At 42.4% G+C, this 20,661-nt stretch overlaps 1 protein-coding gene across 4 annotated transcripts; it reads right to left on the reverse strand.

Moving 5' to 3' along the window:
• Positions 1–152: 152 nt before the first annotated feature.
• LOC116057204 (meiosis regulator and mRNA stability factor 1) lies at positions 153–20,561 on the reverse strand. Of its 4 annotated transcripts, none has more exons than XM_036000924.1 (27): positions 20,443–20,561; positions 19,685–19,891; positions 18,166–18,387; positions 17,081–17,243; positions 16,627–16,841; positions 16,099–16,216; positions 15,842–16,014; positions 14,984–15,499; positions 13,843–13,997; positions 13,368–13,529; positions 13,021–13,207; positions 11,759–11,937; positions 11,552–11,632; positions 11,157–11,396; positions 10,683–10,802; positions 10,396–10,574; positions 10,056–10,276; positions 9,832–9,974; positions 9,521–9,654; positions 9,175–9,377; positions 8,504–8,731; positions 5,707–5,946; positions 5,301–5,552; positions 4,996–5,062; positions 4,678–4,782; positions 4,336–4,491; positions 153–3,168 (listed from the first exon to the last, which is right to left on the reverse strand). In XM_036000924.1, exons 2-27 carry the CDS (start codon positions 19,832–19,834, stop codon positions 2,963–2,965), a joined length of 4,815 nt encoding a protein of 1,604 aa, XP_035856817.1. In that variant the 5' UTR covers positions 19,835–19,891; positions 20,443–20,561; the 3' UTR covers positions 153–2,962. The 4 variants fall into 4 exon arrangements, with proteins under 4 accessions (XP_035856817.1, XP_031165453.2, XP_031165452.2 ...); XM_031309593.2 differs by having other exon boundaries at positions 5,002–5,062; positions 17,479–18,387; XM_031309592.2 differs by having other exon boundaries at positions 17,479–18,387.
• Positions 20,562–20,661: the final 100 nt, after the last annotated feature.

A 20,661-nucleotide genomic window follows, 5' to 3' on the forward strand; every position in this document is an offset into this window, starting at 1 on the left:
TGTTGAATATTGAACAAATATGCAGAAAATAAGATGAAACTATACCTGTACATACATGTTTAAATAAAGAGCATCTTTCAAGAACACACTGGGTGATATTGACTTATTTCAATCTTCCAAAACACTGCAAAAACATTGAGACGGAGGCAGAATTGATGCTTGTGAAATTTAATAACAGAAATCTTTTTTTTTTTGGTCCCTTCAACAACATTAAACTGTAACAGCAACTTCTGGTGCGGCGATGCATTAAAACGGTGTGACAGAGAGAGGGGGAGGGGGAGGTGAACACATAAGTGACTAAGTTGTAAACAAAAAATAAATCACAGTTTAATTAAAAGGACATTATTGAGTTAATTAAACCTTTTCTTTAACTGTAGAACCGTTGTGCAACATGAAACTGAATAAGCAAGATGAGGTCATGCTACAGTTAAACAGAAAGAGGTAGAGACACAAAAACAAGTTTCAACCCCCCCAGTTCACTACCGAATTTCACATTATTTCATGAACCAAAACTATGCAAAAGTGCATATTTTGACCGGTACAATAGCTTCTCACTGATGTAACCAAAACAGAGAGAGAAATATAGAGTAAAATATAGTCACGAGTTAGTTGCCACTGCAGTACTCTGAGGGAGAGCTAGGTTTTGCTCAAAGGAAAAGGTTATCCATCCTTACTGCCAAAGTTAAATCTAGATATTTCATCTGAGCATTTTTTAGCCCATTTTTAAATTAACTATTTTGAGGTGCTCATTCCTTAATCAAAGAGGTGTCCAGACAGTCAGTAAAACATTGCAGGAGAGACCTGAACCCTAACAGCCCTAATTAAAAACATTTTGATTGCCATTCAGACAGATTTTGGAGAGTTGGCAGGTGGAATCTCTCAGCCTCAAAGGCTTTTCATACCAAGACAAAACCAAGTCTGACAAAGAAAAAAAGTATCAACACTGGCTAAAGAGGTAAACACTGAAACTGATTAAATGGGCTTTTACCCATTCTTTGAACCTTTTCCCTGAAAACAAACAACCCTTAGACTTCAGCAGCGCCTCGGTCGTGCTTAACTTCCCGGCAGCCGACATTATTTGATGGCATTTCAGCAGCCAGCAATCCTGCAAACATTTGAGACAGAAGAAAACGGAGAAACCAACACACATCAGTAAGTAAAAACTCCTCTATGTAAGATGTGAGGGATGGGGAGATACGATGGCGATTCCTTTGGCACCGTGGCAAATACAAGCCATTGTAAAAGCCCGGCAGATTCCAGAGAGCCGCAGAGGGTCCTCTGTGTGTACGTCACAGTCTGTGCAGGAGGCTGCCCAGAGCCCCCATGGTGCTCCACAAACAGCCTACCCCCCCCCCCTCCCCCCGACACATCTCTTTCCCCTAAAAACTCAATCGCCTGGTCATTAAAAATCAAAAACTCAGGAGTGCTTACTGCTCCCCTCGAACGCTTCAAAACTCAGGCATTGGACATCACTACAGACACGGTGCTTACGAGCAACAAGGTTAACTCTAAAAACCCTGAGCATTTAATGTGGCAACTGCAAGGGTGACGCCAACTCTAAGACCCCTAAAACATGGTGGAAATAAAAGACCGACCTTAAAGAATGTCTGTTCCTGTCTGCTCCTCCTGGGCTTACACCATGCATAAACTCATTTATGCACACCATGCATATTTCACACCACCTACTCCAGTGTAAACCACACAGACAAAACACAGCTAAAAGAACACAACACACTGGCTGCTGGTGAAAGCCGAACAATTAAAGTACGGTATATCTTAGTTCCTGCTGCCTGAGCACACATCTGCCAAGAGTGTTAAAGAGCCACCCCTTTCAGGCCTTCATTAGTGGCCCTGGAGAGACGAGCCAAAATCTTTGCAATAAATTAAGTCAAAGTACAACAAGAATAAAAAATTCCTGAGAGCAGTGCTTGTCGCAACATCAATCAAAAGTTTGCCATTGATGCTTTAACTGTTCAAAGACCGTTAGCTTCCGTTAACAAAGCCACGATATGAAAAGTTAACACTAATATTAAGTCCCACCATTAAATTGCCATCAAATACACCACACATTTAGGCCAAACTCTTCCACGGACTACTAAATACTGTGCATAATATAAAAGGAACTGAAAATACTGTCCTGAGGCTACTAAACAGAGACAAAAGACAAGACTATACTTAAAAGAGAAGCTACCTCTTTAGAAATCCTAGTACTTTACCCATGAGAAGACAAAGAATCAAACAGGCTGGTGCTTAGCGGCCAGTTTGGTTGACGTGTCTATGGTTACCTACAAAGCAAATTTCCCCAAAATTTGAAAAGGAGCGTAGAAATGATTGAATGTAATAAATTAAATGCTCGGTTTTCAGGGATACAGCAAGGATGTATACGTTTAGGTTTCTCAATATTTACATCTCTATAAATCTTCTGTTATTTGGCAGTTGTATAATCTGAGAATGTGGGTAACTACATTTTAACACAGAAAACTTAAGTTACTCGTCCCTAGCATTTCTCCCATTACCCAATACATGTATACAGTGACAACTAACTCATCTTTAGACTCTGCATTCATTGTAAGCCAGCGAGTGCTCTTTGACACAACGTGGCTCTGAACTGAAGATGCACAGAAATATAACTTAACTTCTATGGAGATGAAATCAAACACACATTACAGTAGATGAATTTAGCAATTCAATTCAAAGAATTGCAGAAAATCTGCAAGAAGAAAATCACAGCTTGGTGAACATCGGAAGAACACACCGATTGTGAAATAAGCAAACAAAATGGCCGATGAGTGATCAAGAAGAAAAGCAACAGCCTGTTAAGGATGTAGAGGGGACAACGCCAATGCTTCTCTGGGGGTCACTTCTGTGTAGTGTGTTCAGTGTAGCCGCTCAACTCTTGTATTTAGAGTTACACTATGTGTGAACTAGTATTGCTTTGTGTGCGTGTATGTGTGGAAAGGGATCAGAGACCTGCTGTGAATGAGAAGTTGGCAGCTAGCTTAATTCTGCTGCGTGTGGCTCTTCTGCTGGGACTGTCCATGGACAAGGGGGTCTTCATGTCAGAGGGGGGCGGAGGCTTGGGGACTGCAGAGTCGTCTGTGCCGCCAGTTGGCCCAGGTGGATCAGGTGTGCTGTCAGCAACCGCTACAGCATCAGGTTCGTCACTCACTGAAATCACACACACAAGTACAGACTGAGCTTACACCTAATGAAAGACAGGAACGGTGTAAATGTAAGTGTGATGTACTCATTAAAATGTATTTTTGTTCTCCCTTGCTTTGCCCAATACTGTGTAATGTTTTGCTTTTATTTTTTTTAATTTTTTTTAAATCAGTCTGTGCCAAGGTCACATAATCCTCCAATTTTATACTGTAAATGTCTGTTACAAATAAAACTTTTAATTAAGCATCTAAACAGCCTCCAAATAGGTCATAGACCGGCTGACTGGTTTAACGCACACATAATCTCACCCCTCCCATTCCAAGTGTGTAGTAGGACCAATGGCAGGGCCAGTTTTGCCTCAACCCTCACCCGCAAAGCTCAGTACTGGAACCGACCCATTTCACGCAATTATCTCCAAGCCTAATCCAGACCCGGTCCATTAATTTAAGTCCTGGGACCCCGACACCCATGACCTTGTTGATGTCATGCAAAGATGACATCAAGAAGGTCACAAGATAACCGATTATGCAGTAATCATTTGTCCACATATCCAGTAAGTACATAACTGCCCTGTTGCTTTCAGACAGCTGCATCCTCAGCGCTGAAATTGTGTTTTGTTGATTGTCCTCTGCATATTTTGTCAGTCCGCGTGATACAGAAGCTGCTCAACGTCCACGCGGCCAGCTCAGGCACCGATGCCAATCAAGCCCTTGAGAATAATGCGCAGCATCATCATCATCATCATCATCTTCGTAATGCACGCATCATTTTCATTTCTGAAATCTCCAGATAAAACAAATATTGTTGTTCTCACCCACTGCCTGCCTGCATCATGTTCATTTTTATCTGTGCCTGTGAATTTATAGAAATATAATTTTTACCCATTACACAACTTTTTCACCGGTACCTGACCCAGTGCAGGACTCTAGAACCAGTGTCTGGTTTGTCCGTTCTGGGCAGTTCTAGTCCGTTCTAGTAACAGGGCAGCGCAACACGGCAGTCTGCGTGGAAGACGACCCACTCCCTATGTAGATATGAAGGGCTCATTGTAAGCTAATGAAAAACACTGATTGTTAGTTTTAGGGGATTTTACACTAATGAAAACAGTTATACATTTACATTTCTGCCAAAAGATCCCCGTAAATACAACAAATCTGGAAAATTGAAACTGACCCGTTGGAATTTTCTCCTCAAAGTGAATCAGGTCCGTCTCCTGGAGGGGAACAGGGTGGAGCTGAGGTGACGGTAGGCAGGATGGTACAGGACCACACAGTAGGTCTACTGCTGATGTCAGACACAGCAGCTCCGATTCTACCGCTGCATCGCCACCTAGCAGGTAAAAGAACATCTTCATTTCTCTTTTATCTGAGAAAGACTGAGCCATCTTTAGAAACATGCGTTCATTTTAAGTCAAAACAGTTCCAAGAGTTTTTTTATAATTTGAATAACTTCACTTTATTTATTTTTTTATTAACAAACAGCAGTCAATATAAATACTTGTGTGACCTATGTTACCTGGACTCTGGGTTCCAGATGTTGCGTTGCTAATCGGGCTGTCTCTCGGGCTCTCCGTGTTCTCTTCTGGCTGGGGGCTGTTGGGGATTGAAGGGCTTGCCCTTGCTAAACAAAACACAAACACCACCCCCCCCCCCATGTTATACAGCTTCCATACATTGTTGTAGGTGCCATCTCATGAAATTACTTCCCAAGTATTCCTAGGGAGCATCCAGAGATTAGACCATTGTCATAGAATCACTTCAGCCTGCAGCCATTATTTACAGTCTGTGTATATACACCAATGATTGCAACTGATGAAGCATGCTATGCCATCACCTTCACCTTTCATATCGTTCTTCAAAACGATAATCCTCTTGTGACCGTGCCCTTTGATCCAGACCACCTGATGACATGTCACAAAACAAAACTAAATATGCAGATGATGCAGTGTTATGTTAAAACTATGGGTTGTCCAGGACCTATACAAACAAATGAGAAAATTGATAACGATCTCTGAAAAGAATCAAGTATAAGATTCAAGTAACACTGGCAGATCTCACACTTCTAATGTATCTATGGACAGTTGATATGGACAATGACATTCTACTACAGTAAAAGTACCTAATTAAGTTAATTCCCACCTGTGGAATGGCGCTGAGCAGCTCATCAGTGCTGGTGTATCCGTAGGAACGTGGTTCAAGGCTGCAGCCTGTAAATTTGTTATAAGCCCCCTGGAACTCAGTCAGGAAGATCTGGTTGTAATGGTAGGTGTGGAGCAGGCCACGTACGTTACGGGCAAACTGGTAAAGCCTGGTCAGCCTCACCCACTCCTCATTGACACCATTGGCAGTGTTGCCAGCTTTGTTGTTGTCATCACTTTCTTCACTGTACAACTGTGAAAGAAGATGGCACACAAGTCAGTTCTGCCTCTGTGTAAACTATTCAATAAAAATGGAGACAGTGAGTAGAGAGTAAAAAAAAAACCTGACTGTAGGACAGGAAAATGTAGAAAGCTTGAAGGAGTTTTAAGAAGATAAAAAGACACACCTCCACAAGGTAGGGCAGGCTCTTGAGTAACTCGCTGAGGGACAGGAACCCATATTCACATGGGTTGAGAGGGGCTCCATGGACAGTCAGGTAATGCTGGCTCAGCTCATCCACTTTGAAACCCCTGGTGACGTGCTCCTCCTCTTGGGACATGAGCAGAGCCAGTAGCTGGGAGGTCAGTGAGCGCAAAGACTTCCTATTGATCAACTGCACTTCCCGACCCCCCGAGCCATCCACCACCTTGAAATTGAAAGAAAGCGGCTGCTTGTTTACTGGTATTTTTACTAGTGATTTTGAAGAAAATTGTCTTACCAAGTGAGGACAGTGCTATGATTAGTCACCATCAACAGCGAAGTAAAGTGTCTGTAAGTTGCTCTATGTCACTCATAAGAAAACAGTTTCCAGGATGTCAGTTGATTTAAACTAGGGCTGTCAAATGAAAAATTTTTCTTAATCGTGATTAATCGTTGAATTTCTATAGTTAATCGCGATTAACCGCATATTTTATCACATGATTAAAATTCTATTATTTTGCATTTCAGAACTGTTTTTAAGTACATATTAACAATGGAAAGCAATTCTTACCAGTGTATCTTGATTGGGAATCAAATTAATGCAAAGAAAGTTACTTTATGAACTTGATTTTAAGATTATTATTTGTTTATTATATATTTAATCTAGTCACATTTTGAATCTAGAGTCAATATTAGGGTTGGGTATTGTTTGGTTTGGATACCGGTGCTAAAGCGGTACTTTTTAAACGGTACCGGTGCCTTAACTGATACTTTTTAAGAAAGTTAAAAAAAGAAGGGTACTAAACAGTTGGTGACATTAAAGAATGGCTTGTTTATTGCTAAGGCCATATCATCAAAATTAAATGTTTAATAATAATGTAATCACTATAACAATAACTTATTTCACTAGTAAATAGTAATAGTAATAGCTGTTGAATGACAAAAACAACCACCAGATGGGAAAAGGGCATGTAACAACAACTTTCAATGCACCACGAAGCTGTAAATTACCAGTTTCATTGAACGCACTGTCTGTGTTTTTCCGACAGCTGCAGATTGTTACATCCCGGTGTTCAATCCTCTACAGTGAAATACAGACAAACTTTACACCGTTTATCGTTAGCTGTCAGCACTGTAACCGTGTTTAATCCAGCTACTAGCTAGCAGTAGGCTAACGTTAGCTGCTGTTGAGTGTAGTGTTAACTAGCGTCACGTGCAGCGATGTTGCCTGCAACTGTCTGTTTCAGAGCATCAGAGAGAAGTGCAGGCATATCAGTGGCACCAGAATGAGGCACCGAAATCCGCGTTGCTATTCCTGCAGCAGCAGGATGCGTTACGAGGAAGAACGGCAAAATAGTAGCCTGTTAGTAAACATATATAATAATAAATGAATAAATGGCGGCATGCGATTAAAAAAAAAAAATTAACGTATTATGCTCGGCCCTTAATCGCATTGCGATTAACGCGTTAATGCTGACAGCCCTAATTTAAACCCTAAATAATTTGTGATTATATGTGTGACCTGCAGCTCAATTATATGTTGATCATCAACTATAATCTACTGTGCTATAGTAAGACTTTCGTTTCTCTTTTTGGCTTTTATTCCTGGAACCAAAGAATAGCTGTGACATTGTTGTCTGGCAATTCTACAGGGTTCATACGCATTTTAATCAATACTTTTCCATGACTTTTTCGGCAAATTTCCATGACTATGTATTCCTGAAAATCTCAGTCGACATTATACAATAAGAATAAAAATCTGTGTTAAAGTTTACCCTCAGAGGTTTAACAATAAAATGAATTACAATTTATGTGGTTCATAGCGGGATTCGTAATATCGCGCCCCGAATAGAACGCTGAGGTTAGGACGACTATTATTATGCTGCGTTTCCAAAACTTTCTGGGTCTTTTTATGTTTCCAAAACCTTTCCAGGCCGGGAATTTGCATTTTTTAAATTCCATAACTTTTCCAGGTTTTTTCAAAACGTATGAACCCTGATTCTATGTCAAATTGTGGAAAAGTTTCCAAATGCAGAGTACTTCTCCTCAATGTGCATCGTCTTTAATAGATGGACAGGCTCATTAATCAGCTAGTTAGACTTGGCAAAGGAGCTGTAGAGTTGAGCGGCGCAATACAAGGAATATTTGTTTTACTGGATGCCAGATGAGACACATATCCCAAAAGCAGAGAATAGAATTTATAATGACACAAAGGCTCTTGTGACAACAAAAAGGATATCAACTCTATATGAAGTAGGGGTGACACGATTCTCCAAATTTACGATTAGACTTCTAAAACTTTTTTCAGCACTGACAGCTAGGCCAGTTAGACTTTCAAGTCTTGATTCATAAAGAACAGATAATTGGTTTTAAGCCCCGACAACTGTCATTTACATTTTGAAATTATTCTTTAAAAAGATAAGCTACATGGTGATATATTTGATATAACATCTTGTTGTTGTTTTTTTGTAATGGTCCACACCAAGGCCAAATGGGTCAAATTTAAATAATGCATTTAAAATGTAATAACAAAACTTATTTCAACAGTCAACTGGGAACAAACCGTTAAACACAAAAACTAAAAAGGATGAGCCACTAGATGGCAGAAAGGTACTTTACAACAACTTGAATTTCCTTACCTGCAAAAAGCCACCAGATCCTGGTGCTGTTATTGTAAAGTACCTTTCTGCCATCAAGTAGGCAGGGGTGGATACTAGGAAAATTGCCGATTCTGCTTTGATCGATTTAGCATTGAAACACAACTAATACTTAGGTGTCTTTACCTTGACAACATGGCAGAGTTTGGCCAGCAGAGCCGGCAGGGAGCTGGCATCATAGCCCTGCAGGCGTAGACCATAACCAAAGGTCTTGCTGTATTCTGTGAGCAGCTGGCAGACAGGAAGACTGGAGTTTTTCTGAGCCCGAAGCAGCTTGACCAGCTGAGCGGCCAGCGCCTTGATACGCTCCACTTCTGTCAGAGTCAGCACTTTCTCCTCACCACACTCCAACACCTGAAGAAAGGTACAGCAGGTAAACAAGTGTTCAGGTAGAGACAAAGGAAGAGCAAGCATGTATGCTTGATCAAAAGGTGGACTCAATAACCCAGTTCAATCCAAGCACATGACATACTGTATGGGTATAGCCAAGAAGAGCCAGATCTGACCCAGAAGGTATTCTGTGTAAATGACAGTAGGAGGAGTAAATACCATGGGCGCTGCCTAATGACGATCAGGTAGTAGCAGGTCATTTTGAATTAGCAGTTCAAAGAAGCAAATGGAAATGTATAACTGAGATACTTAGTAACCGTCACTGTCTTAAGATAATATCCTGATCATTGCTAGGATTTCTCTTGGCTGCACAACACAGAAGGACCATCATTGCACACCAGAAATACACTTTGATTCCTCCTAGTTGAGGGTTGGAGTACCAAGGACCACAAGTCTTCCTAACTCACCATCAGTATGTTGGGGATTGCCTCGAAGAGCTCCATGAGCTTGGTGAAGCCGTAGTAGCTGAGTTTGCACTGACGACCGAAGTGATGGTGGTAGGTGGGTATGAACTTACTGAAGGCCATTCGGCAGTGAGGCTGGTGACGAAGAAGGTCCACCACCTCCTTCCCAAACTGCCTAGTGCGCTCCATTTCCTCCACAGTACGCTCTGTGGGCAAATAAAGAGAGAATTCAGGGAAACTGCATCAATGACATTGTATGACATTCTAATTAGCAGTTTCTTCAGAGATTTGGAAACATCACTACACACGACTTCCAAATTCATCTTTTTATTAACGAGTTTAAACGGACCTCTCTTGGGAACTGAGATGACGGTGTCTGTGTCCTGATGTGTAATAGTGATGGTGGTGTCAGGGATCTCTGTCAGCAGGTCCATCAAGTCACATATGCCATAATCGATTACCCTCCAGTCTCTGGAGAAGCACCTGTAAGAATACATTACAAACATTCACGACACGGATGATATCCATACTTACATTTAACACTTTTCTCCGACTGTTAGGGGAATAAGGGGACTTCACAGACAAACCCACAGGCAAATTCTTAGCATTTATCTGGCAATGTAGAGACATCATATACTGCTCCAAGCAATGCTGACTGACCAATGGTACGCCTGCATGAAGTCCTTGATCGCCACTTGTTTGCTGGCTTGAAATTTAAGCAGTTTGAGCAGGTCTTGGGTGAAGCGCTTCACTTGAGCACGATGAGTCAGGGTCAGTAAACGCTTGGTACCCATACCCAAGATCTGTAGGTAAAGAAAGTTAGAATAAAAACACAATATGTAAAATACAAACAAAAAGTACAAGATCCTCGTTGACGTCAATACCTGCAGAACATGTGGCACGGCCTCCAGAAGCTCCAGCAGCTTGGAGTAGCCATAGTCAGAGACACGGCACTGCTTGGCAAAGTGATGGTGGTATGATGGTATGAACTTGTTCATTGGCATGATGCAAGAAGGCTGACTCTTCAACAGGTCAATAATCTCTCGGCTGAATTGGATGAGCTGTGGGTTGCCAACCGGACTCTTGCAGCGCTGAATCCACGTTTCTGCATGTAAAAGGTTGTATTATTTTTATCTGGCTGGTAACGACAGCACTATGTAGGTACAGCAATGCAGGAAGCTCAACAACCGCCATCAAAAAGGTTGAGATTTTGAATGTTCCTACCAGAGTTTGGTGCTGGTGGTTTGTTGTGGATCCACTTGATGACTTTGAAGCCATTCTGAGCTGTGACTATTGTGATACTGGGAACACATGTAATGAGATGCTCCAGAGGAATACCACCCTCCAGTGTCTCGTTGCCCAGCTGCAGGGGGCTGAATTTCGCTGCATAGCAGTCTGTAAAACTAAATGGAAAACATTCTACATTATTGACTTCATAATGTATGAAAACATGCTCGATTTGATAAAAAAAAAAAAAAAGTTAATACATGAACTAAAGAGCTGGTTTTCACCTGAGTAATGGAAGAGTCCCCTCATGTGACTGCAACAGACTGTGGACCTCAGATGCTAAGGCGCTCAGAGACATCACAACAAAAGGTATTTTATAGGAGTCAGGGTCAAAGTCAGCCTCACTGAAAAAGAAGATATAGAAGAGATAGATAGGACACACAATCAGTGATGGAAACAGTGGGGACAGTCAGCTGACGTACAATTCAGAGATCTGTGCTTGTGAGAATTAAAGTTGATGAAGACAGGTCAAGGTGCTCCAGAGGTGGCCAACAATACATGCCTACTATTAAACTTATGATGAAAAAAAACTGGGTTGATACCAGGTTTTAATACATAAATCAAATTGTTTTAAAAAAAAAAAAATTATCACAACAAAGCAAGTTTCATTAGAAGGTCAAATCAGTGCGTATTATTACATATTTTCATGATATAAGCATTTAATCAAAATTGTATATACACTACGGGCAAAAATTAACCTGAAGTCCTGCTGTGTGTAGTGCTCTCTGCAAACAGGTTCATGGTACTCCAGCTCCTCAAACACTACGGGGCTGCCGCTAGCAGAAGAGGAGCCCTCCTGGGACTGGGAAGATCCCAGTGGACTCTGACGTATTTGGCTGCTGGGCAGTAGGCACACAAGTCTTGAGCCTCCCTGTTCCCGCACTGCCACCACCTCTGATAGCCTGTACAGATCCCCAACAACAAGTTTACGCGAATATCTGGAGAGAGAGAAAAAAAGGAGCATATAGTTTTGCGGCAAGTACTTTGAAATGCATATATTATCATTTTGGAATTGCTATACTCCCAAGTACAAAAATATGTATAAGTAAGTTGATCACGTTTGAAAGCCATGAGTTGAGACCAAGCCACTTACTTCTTCTCATAGATCTCTGTAAACTTGAAGAGGGGAAGGCAATTTGCGGGCGCATCCTGAAGAATGCTGATGATCTCTGTGCTGTATAATGAAAAAAGCTGACATTTACCACCACAATCCAAACCAAAACAGTTCAAGAAAATATGTATCCGTATAATATTATCGGAAAGTTCCATGAACCCCCAACTCAACGACGCTTGACTGTACCTGAGCATGACAAGGGATTTGCTGCTACCACCAGTGATCAGAGACACCTGAATGCGCTTGCCTCCGATCTTATAGCGGTGCAGGCCACTGACAGCACTTATGGCCTGCTGCAGGGACAACATCTGGATTGTGGCCTTCAACTGATAGTCAGTGTGGGGGCTAAGCTCCACAGCTTTCACCTAGACAAAACAAGACACACAAGGAGATGTTTTGAGACGAGTGAATCTCGCTTCAAGTAGAAATCGGCAAGCAAACATTCCACCTTAAGAGACCGTTATTTTGGACTTATGTTGACGTTAAAGTGCTCATATTATGTTCATTTTCAGGTTCATAATTGTATTTAGTAGGTGTGAATCTTCACTGATCTCCCGATTATTATACGATTATCATGTCAGCGATTCGATATCTCGATGAGTCAAATACATTTTTCTATTAAAGCCATATAGGGTATTTAATTCATAGCTTTTCAAGCTTCAAAAACAAAACATTCTGCAGTGCTCTAATACTAAATAAATTGGATACATAAAACTACAGCACTGAGCACATGGCACTTCCTGAATGTGCAAAACATAACAGAATATGTAAACAGAAAGGTTGTTAGGCCCACATTAAATTGTAAACATAAATAATCGATTATGGCCCGGCCGATTATTGATGCAGCATCGCCCATGTCCACGATTCGATGAATCGATTATTTGATTAATTATAACACCTCTAGTATTTAGAGGTTATATCAGAATAGGTTTACATGGTTTAATTTTCAAAAAACACCATCTTTTTGTTGTACTGCACATTGCTGCAGCTCCTCTTTTCACCCTGTGTGTTGAGCTCTCTGTTTTAGCTACAGAGTGAGGCATCACACTTTCCATTTTTGTTGGGAGTCGCACATGCACAGTAGCTAAGTAAGGACTACTAGCCAGTCAGAAGCAGAGTATGAGGGCGTGCCATGCTAGCATCTAGGCGAGCATTATAACGTATGTTACAAAGTGATGCACGTTTGTCTCTGAAGTAAAGGCTGGACTACAAAAGAGCTGTTTGGAGCAGTTTGTGAACAGTGTTTTCTGTTGGAGATGGTAAGTCCCTTTGGGGTGGACTTTGGGCTTTTTCACTTCGTAAACCTATAAAGTGCACAAAAAAAGATATATAACACAATAAAGGAAAGGGAAAAAGCCAAAAAGCATAACATGAGCATTTTAAGAGGATACAGGTGTATTTGATCAATACATTTATCAGCACAATAACGTAACTGGGGTAGGCCTTACCCGCCCATAACGAGAGAAGGTGTCATGCAGTGTCTGCTGCAGATCCTTGCGGGACATTCTGTAGTCCAGATTGGCCACCTGGACCTCTGCCCCATCTGAGAAAGGCTCAGGAGGACCTTCCGGACACATGCTACGAGGGGCAGCCAGAAGGGGCGAGGACCGGCTGGACAGGCAGGGCGACACACTCCTGTTAGAGAGACGGGGAAAGACAACTTTAAAATAATAACTAACATAACATTTAATGTTATGACATTCTGGAGAATTTGTATGCATCATGAGCAGTATGTCACCTCCGTAATGCTATAGGTTAACTTATCAAATATTGACTTAAAAACCCAATATGTCACCTGGATGACCAGGAGCCCTGGGACAGGATGAGGGGACTGAAGCTCCTGTGCAGGTTCAACTTGCTGAAAGCTGAGGGAATGCTAATCTGGAACTCCCCTGAGCTCTTGTCCCCTTGTTCTACAGGGGATTCAGTCACACTGCGAGGGTAGGAGCCATCTCGTCTACATGGAAAGATGGAAAAAAGGAGACACATGTAAGGGCAACATCCTTTGCAGTGCAAGGCTTATAAATGTTTGTTTTCTTTTTGTTATTTAAGGAAAAGGATACAATTCTAGCAAACATATATGAACATATAAAATATATGGTGCTTGATTGTCTAGAAAATAAAACCAGAGATATATTGCCCCCACTAGCAGATATTTTAGAATAACGCTAGCACTTGAACACCTTTGGGAAAAACAGTTATCAAGGAGCTTTCATCTCGTTATTAAATGACATTCTTCTCAGTCTAATATCCCTTTTCCCTGTGTGTACCTCCTTCTGTACATAGATTCTCCAGTAAGGCCAGGCTTGGACAGCTGCTCCAGGGCTCCTGTCTCACCATTACTGTGAGGGGAAGAGGAAGCAGCACGGCCTTTCTCCAGGTGGTGGAAGCCCATTCTGGTCTTGCCCTCCAAACTACCCAGTTCCTGGATCAGACAGAGAGCAAATGTCAATACTGTAGATGTTGACTGGGTGGATACTGTTGATGTGTTCATGTAGATGTGTGCGTGTGTGTGTCTCAAGCTCAATGGAAAAAGTCAAGGAATGTCATAAACTGATTTCTGAAGTTGAACTACGGATGTGCACATAAAATGAACTAGCTTGACTCTAAAACACAGCAGTATTCACCAGCTGAATATTAGAATTTATTCAGGGAATCTTAGCCATGTAGATGATTTTGTAATTGACAAATACGTTGGACCCATAGTACACAGCTAATGATACAGCCATGAGAATGTGCTTTACATTTTTGATCATCATGAACCAGACCTATGATAAAAAGGTCACTACAGTTCTCCCATAGTGCCGTTTGGGTTATTAGACATTTGGACCTCTAAATTTCTCTTTACTGTCCCAACTCTGACAAAACTTGAAATGACCATCCCTAGTTGAAGTCTATACAGTAATCCATTCATGTGTCACTTTTCTCTTGTCTTCCACACTGGTCTGGTGGTTACAATCAAGAAAAAAAGACAAGCCAGTCATTCTAGCCACCAGGGGTCAGTTTTATCAGAGTGGAAAACTGCATGGGCCAAACCAAATGAATAGAGGCATGGCGCAGACTTTGGACAAAACACAAACATTGGCTACTCACATGAAGCAGTATATCAGCACTGATATACTGGACAAACAGTCAGAAAAAAAAACACAAAAGCTATAGGCTAATTCATGCATTAGTATGATGAATGACCAACGAACATGCAGGACAGGGGATACATGAAGCACTAACAACAACAACAACAACTAATACATGATAGCACAGGCAGGCAAATGAAGCTTAGCGAGCAGCTTAAAGCGGTTAGTCAAAGCAGCAATTAGAGGGACACTGGGGAAGGTGATTTACATAGCAGCCCAGACAAGGATAGAGGGCAACGGAGGTTAAGGGGAAGCAGGCACCGGCGAGTCTGCTGACCTGATGGGGCTTGGCTGGAGCACCACCGGGAGGCCCACTGCACCCTCTCCTGGGGCTGTAGGGCCTTTCGGGCACTGGGCCAGGGGCGTGGCACGGGCGGGTTGCTCGCCGTTGCCTCCTGGGTGACCTGGGCTTCTCCAGTTGCAGAAAGGAGGAGGATATGGATGGGGGAGAGCCGAACATTGAATCCTGGCTTTGATATGTGTGGGGCAGAGTCTGAGGCAAGTGATGGGACCGAGACTGAAGCTCAAGCTCAGGACTTGCATCGTCTCTGGGCCGTGGGGAGAAGGAAAGGCTGATTTGGTGGCCAAACACATCCTCATTCTCCATTCGCTTGCGGGCACGCGCAGCCGCCTCAGTGCTGCCAAAACGGAGGACTGCTGTGCCCTGGGCCATGCCCAGCACCTTGCCACCACAGTTGTCTGACAGGCGGCGCAGCCTGAGCTTCACAGCGTTCCGCAGGCTCTTGTCACAGTTGACAGGGAGGTTGTGCACATAGAGGAGGTTGAAACTGGGCTGAGGGAAGGAAGAGACAGCGCGCCTGTCTGGTTTGTATAATTTACACTTTAAAAAAATAAAGCAGTGGTCTTCCTTGTAGTTGAAAAACAATTTGAAGAATGGCTGTGAGTGGTATAGATTAGAAAAATATTATATAATATATATATCAAGACCCCTGAAAGAAAATTGCGTAAGTAAATAATTGTGACGATGATCTAATTTACATTGCAACTGCCTCTCTGCCCTCTTGGCAACCACAATTTCCTTGGTAACTTTTGCCAGCACCGACTTACCTCATTTAATACAGAGTAGATCAACAAAGTATTTTTTAAGTCCTAAAGAAGCATTTGTGAGGCCTACCTGTGCTTTGACAAGCATACGTGGTGGCAGATCAGCTGTGATCTCCTGGAAGGCCACATGGCGGTGGGCGTGCTGCAGTAGGGCTGAAGATGTATGGCTGCCATGGACCAGGATTACCTGGAAACCATGGCGATGGCGCAGGTCACTCAGCTCACTTGCAAAGTTCACATCCGCTATTAAAAATGAATAGATAACACGTGTTAGCCCTTGTGGAATCAAGGCTGTAGTTGATTATAGTGAATCTGAGCTGAACTCACAGGATACTAATACAACAGTCGCAGGTGCAGTGTGGGTCTCAGCAAAGCGTCGTAGGCTCTGGCGAAGCTTGTCATCTGCAGCATTCTTGGCTGTGGCGTTGATATGTGCAACAGTGACCTGATGAAGCAAAATTATGTATAGATAGCTTTAGTTTGTTTCCTATGTTGCTCAATTTTCTATGGCTGTCTTTTTTGGGGAATTACTTTGACATGTTCATGTCATTTTATGGAGGTTAATGTGGAAATACCTTTAACAATAACATGAAAGAGGCTATTTCATTGTATTTTTCTGAAGGCTCCATTGTGCAGTATCTGATTTGATTTAAATAGTATGAGAATGCCTCATGAAAGCTTAGTCTATCATTCAAGGTAAGTATAAGCCCTGTATTAATGGTACATTTACTCCCCGTTTTATCCCGACACGACCAACTCTCCTCATCATAAAACTGTAGCTCAATGGTATTCATTTAGGGTGTAAATGTCACTCATTTGTAATAGCGTAACCTTGAAAATGAAATGTGTTGGTACCTGGCAGTTGTTGAGCTCTTGGATGACAGCTTTACTCTCCTTGCTGATATCACAGACGCAAATGAACTCTGCCTCACGGTGGCCCTGAAAGAAATGGCTGCGAATACGCTGGACCACAGCTCCAGCAGAGCGACCGCTGGGCACGCTGCAGTTCTCAATGTCCCAGAAGACACCCACCGGAGGGATGTTCTCAGAACCACCATTCTCTGGCGAACCTAGCAGACAGTTAGCAAACAATCATTCTAAAACAGCTTTAAAGCATCTTAACAGCTTGATCTTAATCGTTGTATTGTTGTTGCAGTCAATTTGAATGAAAGAACATGTCCTATCCACTTCACTCAAATTCCAAAGAGGTTGCTATTTCAAAACAGTCCAATCAAGACCAATCGGACATAAAATTCCAATGACGGTATATATGCAGGAATTCAGTATTGTATAATAAGAGTCCACTAACCATACTTCTGGCTGGTCTTGCCAAGGCTGGCCGATGGCATGAGCATCATGCCATCAGAGGAGGTGCCACAGCCATTACAAATGGGGATAGGGATAGGAGCAGTCTGGGGAATAGGAACATTGGGCCACACCTTGTCCGACTCTGACGCCAGACCATTCGTGGGCTGCAAATAGGTACAAATCAATACAACTGTCAGGGAAAACCCAAATAAAACAGACAACAGCAAGCAATACTATACTAAATTGTGCAATTTTATAAACAATAAAAAAAAAAAAAAAAAAAAAAAAAAAAAAAAATCAGTCTGAGGTCACCCGTGCATATAAAATAAAATTACCTAGAGGGATCTCCATGGCACACACATACAAAAGACCAGAGTGATTGAAGTGAACTCGACCAACCTTCAACAGGCAATCCTGGCAGTAGTGTGCTCCCTTCACACAAACCGTGCGTTCTACATTTAGGTGCAAAGGATTAGAGCAGAATTGTGCTGAGGTGGTTGTAGTGGTGATAGTGGTGGTGGTTGGGTGATCACCAAGTGTGCTTCTCTGGGATCTTCTGGCTGATGGGCAGCAGTCCACACCACAGGTGTAGAAGCCAGAAGGGGCAAGGCAAGAGCCATGCAAGGGAGCAGGTAAAGAGGAAACACAGGGGAGGGAGGAAGCCAGAGGTGCCGAGGGAGGAAACAGGCTGGGTTGCCTGTATGGAAGAGGTACAGCTGGGTAGGTGTGGAGAAGCCCTGAGCAGCAGGAGAGGTAGGGGTGTGATGAAACAGGCTGAGAGGTAGCAACAGAAGAGGGCAGCTGGGGTTTGCTACCAATAGTGGGCAAAGGACCAAGAACTTCACCTCCACTTCCACAGCTCATGTGATGTTTATACTGATGAACAGATGAGGCTACAGAGCAGGCTACAGAGCAAGGGCCAGACCTACTAATACTGCTGCTGCTGATGGGTGCTCCCAGAGAGCCTGGGGCCATATAGAGTGAGACAACACCAGCGATGCTGCTACTGCTACCAACAACACCTCCACTACCCAATAACCCGTAGCCATCTGTGCTGCAATAGTCACAGTGCGTGTAAATGCTTACTTTGGGGCTAGTCCCCTCTTGTTGCTGCTGTGGTGGTGGCTGTTGTTGTTGGTGGGAGTCGTGTGTAAGCTGAGGAGGAGGCAAGCAGGGAGGAGGCATAGGGAGAGTGGCCAGAGAGAAGGGCTGGGATGATTGGGAAGAGGAAGTATGGAGTGGAGGAGGAGGAGGAGGAGGGACATCTTTCAGTTCCAACACGGCCTTTCTGCTGTCCATGTAATTGTTCTGGAACATAAAAGCACCAGCAGATTAGTTCACATTAAGCAACAATGTTTTGTGGATTATTATTTATTATGATCACTTGCTAACTATATGCAAAAGGAATACATTTCATCTAAATAACCTGAATTAGTGTGCAATGGTATTAACAGCACCCTTAAAGCAGGATATAACTGCACGGTTACTGACCAGTATCCATCTAGAAATTGCAGGAACAGACAGACTTGTCTGGGGGTGTTAGCGCTTTTGTCTCTTTTCCTGCTTCCAACGTTAGCTACATGATTGCTGGATATACACTACTAAGCAGAGGCAGAATATAAAGTAATCTCATAGATTATCCCTTCACAGCGCTGTGCAATGCGAGAAAATCTCAGAGCTGAACCGGGGAGACACAGCACTTTTCAGACTCACCCCGGGTTAATTAAGTATACTGCTAACTAATAACCCCGCGTATCAAATCTCCTACTTCACCGTTAACTGTCAAGCCACTAAACCTGTATGTAAATTAACACCTCTGCTGAAATGTTAAATTTGTTGACGATCATACGACACGAGACTCTCTGCAACGTTCTCTGTCAGGTAAATCAGTAAGTTAGTATAGGGTATACAGGGGAGTTGCACATGAAGTGGTTTGGGGTCCTTCTGTAATTTTGGGGTACAATTTGGTTTTGATGAATTCTACAAGCAGCAATACCACAGGCCAAGCAATTGGCCCATTCAAAAAAGGCACATTTTCAACGGGCACTGCACTAGTTTAACAAATTTCACATGGCTTGTCATGGCTAATAGAAAAAAGTATTGTAATATCTCTACCAACACTTAAAAGCGGTCAGATTTAACATCATACTTGCGGCCTCATATGCCACCCACACCGTTTAACTATGTTATCATGCATGTGAAGAGTGCAGAAAGCACCATTTTTAAAGACTCCGTGTTCAGCTTACAAATCATTTGGTAGCTCCAATGTAAAGTACAGTCACTGAGGTTCAGAATTTACCCTTTTCACTGCATTCCTGTTACTTTTAGATAGACAGTGTTATCTGAAGCATAATGATAAGTACATTTTTCAATGCTTTGTCACTGGTTGAGTTACAAATGCTGCAAGAGAGTTGCAATTCATTTTAAGGTAACGTAGATGTTAAATGTGAGATAAATTCCCTATGATTGTGGCCCAGACTGCTGCTGTGATAATGGGCCCGAATTGTCCTTTTAATTAAGAGTAATGCAAATTGTTTCAACTTCCTTCACTCTCCCCTACATGCCTGTGTACCGATACCTGAACTGTACACATATGAATACCTACTTTATCGGTGTGATGTGCGGAGGTTGTCTCATTGGTGGGGAAGCAGTCTTTAAGTTTCCATAGCAGGGTTGAGGCCTCTGTTTTTGGGTGACTAAGCCATGGGAAGGGTCTAGAGCTGCATATGGCTCTCTCCTTTTCCAGTCCATCCATTATACAACCCGGAGAGGACTTTCACCATACTTCATCTCTCTTCTCTCTCATGCTTTCCTGTGAAGAGAAAATGAAAGTTTAAAGTGCACACTAAAACCTTAGTGTTAAAGTCCTTACCGACTTATTTATGATAGCACAGGTCTGTTCGTGCATTTGACGCCACACATCTTGTTAACGACAGTTTAAAATCAAGAAAGGGGACATGTCTGTATATAACGTTTAACTCTGTTACACACTTATGGACGGTTTATCTGAAACTAAATAACGCAACCGTTGCGTTTCCCCAAAGCGAATCGTGTAGCTAAACCAACCGACGTTAAATTAGCGAGCTTTACAAGCTAGCTCACGTCAACGCCGTTTCTTTGAGTGTATTGACTGTTGTTTACGGTGGAATCAGCTAGCTAGACTGCTAGCTACCGTTAAATGTTTGCCTGGAGCTAGCATTGGACTCAAGCTAACAACAGGAACAATTTGTTAGCTTGTTTAACAGACACATAACGTTAGCTGTTCCCGCCCACATGCTACCGTTCATTGTCTTAACAATGTCAATCAATATTATTTGGTAACTTCATGGCGAGAAATGTCCTAATAGTTTGTTACTTAGATACCTGAGAAAACCGTCTTTCACATCCTCCTCAAAGGACTGTTGTTCCTCCGACCTGTCTTCAAACACCCGCACCTTTTTGTAACCTACTTTGGCCATAAAGCACGCACAGCTGTCGCAAATGTTGTTGTTATATCTGGCGATCAATACATGTGATTGTGATAATACACCGGGACTGGCACTTACAATTGTACGTCTAAGATACTTTTTTTGTTTAATTTAG

Source organism: Sander lucioperca, chromosome 4 (genome assembly GCF_008315115.2).
Source record: "Sander lucioperca isolate FBNREF2018 chromosome 4, SLUC_FBN_1.2, whole genome shotgun sequence".
Classification (NCBI taxonomy): Eukaryota; Metazoa; Chordata; class Actinopteri; order Perciformes; family Percidae; genus Sander; species Sander lucioperca.